The following is a 7612-nucleotide window of genomic DNA, read 5'->3' as shown; positions in this document are numbered from 1 at the left end:
CTTTGCATGTTTTAAGGGTAAAAAACCTTTGCCCTGGGTAATCCAACTTCCTGACCAGTGACTAGCAAACTTATCTTGAACATGTGCCCTTGTGCATGTCCAGGTAGGCAGGTACTATGATAACTGTTTTTGCTGGTTCCAGTTTCATGCCTAACCTTGTCTTGTTTTGGAGCTTGTGTACAGATTTGTGTATGTTAATGAATATGGCTGTAGCTATGTATGTTTACATGCCCACCAAGATACACACAGCTAGAGCATGTCAAGGTACTAGGAGAACTGTTTTTGGTGGATTTCATGCCTAGGTTTATCTTGATATTGGAGGTTGTGTTTGTGTCCAAAGTTGTGCATGTTGATGAATATGGTTGCAGCTTTATATGTTTGTACATGCTCTAGTATACAGTTGTAGAAGAGAACCCAACGCCCAGTACAGGCAGAAGGATTCAGAAATCAGGATAATGGGACACATACACTTGCTCAGTTGCACTAGCTCGGTTGAACAACTCACAGGTCACGGCTATTGTACACACCAATCTGAAGGAGTGCTTTCTTTGAAACCTTTCGTTTTGTTGCCAAACTTTGATCCCACTCTTTTCTTCTTGGACCTGTAGTTTGATGGCTGCATCTTCAGGCGATTGTCGTCGGAAATAGTACGTAGGTTATTGAACAAACAGTTCTTTCATGTGGAACAGAAGAAAACACACTTCGTCACGCAATTTTCATAGTTTTCTTTTACTGTAAAGCTGGCTTGGGATATGACATACATATTTGTATTAATACAAATACCAAAAGCAAAACAATTGAGAAAAAAAACTATTAATCCAGAAACCACACCACCAGAGACTACTCGTGACATTGACTCGTATGGTTTCTCGTCTCTAGTAGTATCGGATTCCTCGACTTTCTGTGTGTCCGTATAGTCAAAAAGATGTCGTCATGGAGCAGAGCAAACACTTGTTCCCTTGTCAGTGGTCACATAGTTCTGATCCTCCGATGTGGGGACAAAGGACAACTAAAGCCTTGTTTATAATTCACTTAAAAACCAAATTTTTTTAAGATTTTCCCGTCACATCAAATCTTGCGGCACATGCATGAAACATTAAATATAAACGAAAACAAAAACTAATTGCACAATTTATCTGTAAATTATAAGATGAATCTTTTGAGCCTAGTTAATCTATAATTGAACAATAATTATCAAATAAAAACGAAAATACTACCGTATCTAAAACCAAAAAGTTTTGTGAACTAAACAAGGCCCAAGACTGAGAAAGCTACTTGTCCCGGGGGAATTTGAGCTCCCCTTTCCCCTCCAAGCCTCCAGAGCATCGCTCTGATCCTCTCACCATCCAAGAACACCAGGAGAGCTGGTGGTGCTTCTTCTTCTTCTTCCTCCTCCTCCTCCATTGCAGGTCGTGGCGATCGCGCCGCGCCATGGCTCCGGCTGACGGCTCTCGCTGTGCTCACCGTGCACTCGGCCTTCTCCGCGTACCTGGCCAGGGACGACGCCAGGCTGGTCACGCTTGTCGCCGTCGGATACCTCCTCATGCTGCTGCTGCTGCTCTTCTATCACTATGGTGCCCTGCCTCTGCCTGGGGTCAACAAGACAGAGTAGCCAGCATGAAGAGAATAGAGCATCTCAAGCCAAGGTACCATGCGCGTGCCTAGTTTTTCTCTTCTTGATTTTGCAGGTTGTGTTTGTGTACAAAGCTCTGTATGTTCATGAATATATCCACGGTTGTATGTTCACATGCTCCAAGATACATACAGTTGTATAAACAACTGAATACCCAGTAGGCTGGAGGGTTCGAGATATACGGTTGTATACCTGTAGAGTGTACACACTAGCTGGGTTTCTTGCTACTCACAACTATTGTACATATACTGATGATACCAAGTGCTTTCTTTGGATCTCTTAACGTTTTGCAACTTTCCGAATCATCACAATTCACACTCTGCCTGAGTTGATAGTTTCTACGAGGACAAGCTAGTCTTTCATCTTGGAATCTTCAAAATCAAATCAAAATACACTAGCATCATTGTTGCCGTTTCTCTACTACTCCCTCCCTCCGTATTAAAAGCTGTTTTGGATAAGGCTTGAGACAAACATTGAGAAATACTCCCTCCATTCTAAATTGTAAGTCATTCCAAGAATCTTGGAGAGTCAAATTTTTCTAAGTTTGACCAAATTTATATTATAAAATAATAATTATTATGGTACTAACTAAGTATCATTAGATTCTTTCTTAATTATATTTTCATAGTATACTCACTTTACGTTACAAATTTTAGTAGTTTTCTCTATAATTTTGGTTAAACGTGAAAATGCTTTGCTCCAAGATTCTTGGGATGACTTACAATTTGCGATGGAGGGAGTACTAGTGTAAAAATATATGAATAGATTTATCTTGAAAAATACTTCCATATAAGTATACATATATCTTTTTTTTCTAAATATTTTTTTTATAAAAATAGGATGTCAAAGTTGTGTTTTAGAGGCCGGTCGCTGTAATATATAACTTCTAAATGAGGCAGTACAAATAGCTTGGAGATTGTCACAACCTCAGCTTTCACAGTGCTTGTATGAAACCGTATCATTCTTGCTCTTATGTTGGATAGATTCACTACTGATCCAGTGGATACAAATTTGACATAGTTTCATCGGATATTTAGTCAAACAGTATGCTGCCTATATACGCGAACAGAGCAAAGTTGCAAAATGGAGTGTTTCAATTGCCATGAGTTTCTGCTGTAAATATAGTCTATTATTACATTCACGTGATGATTCAATCAAATAGTTTATGCTGTAAATATATTCTGTTACATTCACGTGCTGATTCATCAATGTATTTTCCAGCACCGCCGCCCGTTCTCAATCCCATAATTACACAATTTTTCAACTGAAAATCCCTTCTAGTTTACTATCAAACAAATAAGTGTACGATAACTAGCTAAATGAATGCTGAACTTTGTGATGACTTACTAGTTACTACTGTACTTCTCTATTCAGATTACTGTTCCCAAGTTTTCAGCCTCTTGGTAGCGAATATGTTGTTCTTGGTACCGCAACAGCTTTGCAAACTGAAAATAACCCAAAAATTGGATGCATTTAGCCTTACTCTTTAATTTAAACCCAGCACACTGTTTATCATGAATTCGACAAGATGGTACCTGAGATGCTTTGAGATCAAGTTCATCCCATTCAAAAGATGGATTTGTACCTTCAACAATCCCCGCACCGGCGTACACTAAAGTGCTGTGACCCTGGAATAATAGGAGATTGGTAACTGTAAAATACGACAACTATATATGCAAGTATGGTAAAAAAAAAAGTTAGAATACAAGATGGGAACTGCATAGTAGGTAAACTTTAACATATTCGTAGTTTTGCTTACTTTTCCAAGTAACGCTGATCTAATCCCAACAGCAAACTCGCTTTCAGCTCCTCCAAACCAACCAACAGGACCGGCGTACATTCCACGGTCAAAAATTTCTGTGAGAATATTAAAAATTTAGTACTAGCAAATCACTGTATTTAATGATTGCATTGTTCTTATTTTAGAAATACTGTGGTACATACACATTCTACAAATTATCCAAAAAAGTTAGACATACCATGATCTCGTATGAATCTGCGCGCCTCTTCAGTTGGCAAGCCACAAACAGCTGGACTCGGATGAAGAGTATTTAGAATCTCAAACTGCATTGCCAGGAGAACTTGTTATCATTATTTTAGTGTATGTACTCTGACTATGAGGAGTGGTCATGTTTCTCGACGATTACATACAAACATATTCACCTAAGTAGTACAAGTGCTTTCATTTTCATAGGTTACCTCATCATCTTCGTTCCTTATTCTCGCAGCTAACTGTGCTGACAAATGCTGTACTCTTGGAAGTTTCCGCAGAGCCTTGCTGGGATGGACAACCACCTCGTCACAGATCATCTGCAGATCAGATCACAGAGGCTAGTTTATTAAATTGCAGGGACCATCCCCCTCACAGAAAAGCAATATGTCCATGTCGAGTCTAGAACTCAACTTGCCTCCAGTTTGTTCTTTATGCTATCCCGTACTATAGTAAATTCGATATCCTCTTTGGTACTGCAAGAAAATTTTGCATCAGTACTTGCTCAGTTTTAGTACAAGGTGTTGATTTCACACTGACTCCCTTGATCATAGTAAGTTACAAATTCTAAGGAGGGAAAGGAACCTTAGAAGCAAATCCTGACCGATTTGAAAGTCATCTGCCCTTGTTTTTCCTCTTGCTCGAGTACCAGCTAGAGCCTCACTGGAAATATTCAAGTGTTTCCGGTGAAATAGTTGCTCTGGCTATTCAGAATGTTTGCATAAAGTTAGCATTAGTTAGAAAATGATTATTTAGCATTTCTGCAACATAACTAGGAAATACATCTGACTGTTTTTTCTAACTAAATAGAAGAAGAAAAAAAATCAAGTATGCATTGATGATTTTTTAAATAAAAAGAACAGAGTAAACATACGCTATTTCCAACAAACGCAGGAGCATCTGGTGGTTGTATGCAGAATTGATAAGCATTTTGGCCCTCAACCTGTATAGTTAAATTAGAGATTGGTATTCTCATGGAATAAAATCAATTTGGAATGTGCAACATAGGGGAAAAAACATACAGACCTTCAAGCAAGCTAGCAGTTCCACAGGGTCAATGCAAGTATCAGTAATGTATCTGCTACACCTTGCCAGTACAACCTATGAAAAAGATTGGTAGCTTCATTAATGGTTTCAGATACGCTCTAAACAAAAAGAGAATAAAAGTAGAATAATAAATCATAAATTAAGCCAATAATATCTTCCACATGGATTTACATCAATCATACATGAATAGTGCTAAAATTGAAAAGATTGTCCGACTTGAAACCTATTGGCTAGAAACAAGCAATGAACCTGTGCAATCTGTCAAAGTGTCAACTGTACTTGTCTGTTTTCTCTGTCACAGGGCCACAGTTAACAAGCAACAATCAATAATGTTGATCATTATGCTTCTCTATTTTCTCTATGCATTTTTTTGTTAACATGGAATGACAACCTCTAAATCCAGAGATGCTTTTGGCTGTTAATATAATAGGATCAAAGTTAACAGAACGGCTTACCTTTACCAATTCTCTTTGCCTCCCTTTGATCATCTGAAGAGCTTTAGTAACTGCAAGATCCCAAGATGCCTTGGTTGGGACATGATTGAGACTTACTATGGCTGTTTGTAGGCTGGTCTTGTTCGATTGAACAGAACAAGGCGATATCTGAGAGAACTACAGACTGTTACTATCTTCTAGGTGGTAAAGAAAAACTGGACGAAGAGAAATGTGCACCTTTTGCAGAGTTGATTGGAGCTCCTCCACAGCGTTCTGCCATGTCCATGAAAGCGAGTCATCCCATGCGATCGTTGTCGCAAGGACTGAGCTCTCCTCGAGCTCATTGAACTCAACCTACACCACAGTTCAGACTTCAGACAGTTTCACAAAATTCAGAGTAAGATCACAGCATCCCATTGCATCTCCTAGTCTAGCAGTTGCAGACCAACTTACTTGAGGAACAATGAAGTAGAATGATCCATAGTCCTCCCATTCAACCGAAGCATCACTCGTTGCATCGAAACGGATGGCTCCATATGCGCGAATCAGTGGACAGTCCCTTGGAAGAAATCTTCATAGACACACAAATTTGCAAACACAAGAAGCAGCCAGGTTCAGTATCGACCATACCAAACATGGCAAATTCAGAAAATAAGATGATGCCCTTTTTGTTGTTGTTAAAAAAAGCCAGACAAGAAGTAACATCATCTGGATGTAAACGGAAACGTACGTCAATGGCACAGTACAAAAGGAGGCGATTTTACCTCTTGATTGCGCGCCAATCAGCGAGAGAAAAGGGCTCCGTCCCGCGGAAGAAGACCGCCGAGCCCACGCCCGCGACGCTCACCGGCTGCTGCTGCCGATGGCCACTGCCGTTGCCGTTGCCGTTGCCGTTGCCGCAGCTGCTGGTGCCGGCGAGCGCGGGCGCGTCGGGCAACGGCGCCCGTGCCGAGAAGAAGCAGCGGGGCAGCAGCGCGGTCTGCACGTGCAGCCACTCGATGGCGTCCACCCGCTGCCTGATGGGCACCTCGATGCGGATGATGCCGGAGGGCGGCGCGTCGGAGCCGACGAGCGCGTCCACGGCGGCCCTGAGCTGGCCCACGGCGTCGTGCGGCGCCGGCGCGGCCGGCAGCGCCCGCGCCTCGCGCACGCACACCGCGCCGCGGTCCCCGGCGCCCGGCGCGCACCCGTTCATGGACAGCGAGCACGACAGGCGCGACGCCCATCTCCCCACCTGTGGCGTGCACGTGCAAACACATGAGCACACGGTCTGGCGGTCCGCCTGCATATGCAGAGATGACCAAGGCAAGAAGAGGCCGAAAGGATCGGAATGGAAACGAGGAACATGCCGTGGTGGCAGACGCCGGGCGCGCGGCGAGTAGCCGGCCGGGAGAGTAGCGCGAGGAAGAAGACGGTGGCGGCATCGTTCGTCAAGCGTGAGGTGACGGAGGCCGGACAGCAACAGTACTGTGAGTGAGCTGCGGGATGAGGACGGGGGCCGGACAGCATGGCATATCTGGGTCACTGGCAGTGCAGCGCAGCGCAGCGGCACGCGCGCACGTCGCGCCCTTCGTGAGTCGGGAGAGGAGATAAGAGAAGATTCGCATGGGGATAAGTGGCACAACCGTTATTCGCCGCTCATGGCGTGGGCACACATGTGACTAAGGATGAAAACGGTTTACAATATAGAAAAGGAACATGGACAAAATTTGAAAACAGTATTATAATATAGAAAACGATATTATAATATAAAAAACAAAAGCAGTCGGTACGGAATATTTTCGTTCTGTTTTTATCTTTACGTTTGACATGTCACCGAGGGCAGGGCTTCGAATTCATTCCTAGTGTCGTCCATTATGTGCGAGCCTTATGATTAAAAATATTATTTATTGATTTATTAGTAGAGAAAAATATTACTGGCTAATAAAAAATACGACTTATAAGACAAACGAATAGAGTCTTAATTGTTTGTGTTTCTCTTTATCATGAATAGAATCTTAATTGCTTGTATTTCTCTTTATCATAATGTTGTAATATAAATCTCAGTTATTTGATTTTCTGCCAATCTCGTTATACAGGCTAGCACTCTTCTTCTCAAAGCAGCTTTGCGTTTGGTTCGTTTTCTAGATGAGCTTGGCTAGCAAAATTCCGCCAGACCAGCCTTAGCCTGCTCCAACTAAGCTAATTAACAGTTGTTTGATTGTCTGTATTGTATAAACCTGGCTAGACAAAAGATTTGTTTCGTTAGATGACTTGCTTTGTGTAGAGTCACCTTTTATTTGAGAAGGTGAGTTCACCCCTTGAGGCATTGGATGTGTGAAATGTAATGCAGGACATACCAAAATGCAGAGAGATAACAGTAAACAATGGTGAGGAGAAAAAATTGCAATCAGTGCTGTACTTGAATCTTAATCATTGGACAATATCCTCTTTTGTTTGGTCAAAATCCCAAATGCAAAATCCGATTGAGTATTGAAAAGAAAGCAAAGCAATGTGAAGTGACGGACT

At 42.0% G+C, this 7612-nt stretch overlaps 1 protein-coding gene across 1 annotated transcript; it reads right to left on the bottom strand.

Moving 5' to 3' along the window:
• On the bottom strand, window positions 2710-6674 carry LOC8055573 (isochorismate synthase 2, chloroplastic). The gene is made up of 14 exons (XM_021453064.1): window positions 6454-6674; window positions 5869-6338; window positions 5558-5675; window positions 5342-5458; window positions 5126-5272; window positions 4650-4724; window positions 4498-4566; window positions 4209-4327; window positions 4042-4099; window positions 3833-3943; window positions 3613-3697; window positions 3393-3490; window positions 3169-3261; window positions 2710-3078 (listed from the first exon to the last, which is right to left on the bottom strand). Exons 1-14 carry the CDS (start codon window positions 6526-6528, stop codon window positions 3004-3006), a joined length of 1710 nt encoding a protein of 569 aa, XP_021308739.1. The 5' UTR covers window positions 6529-6674; the 3' UTR covers window positions 2710-3003.

The sequence above is a fragment of the Sorghum bicolor genome, chromosome 2 (assembly GCF_000003195.3).
Source record: "Sorghum bicolor cultivar BTx623 chromosome 2, Sorghum_bicolor_NCBIv3, whole genome shotgun sequence".
NCBI lineage: Eukaryota > Viridiplantae > Streptophyta > Magnoliopsida > Poales > Poaceae > Sorghum > Sorghum bicolor.
This window is presented reverse-complemented; position numbering and strand designations above follow the sequence as displayed.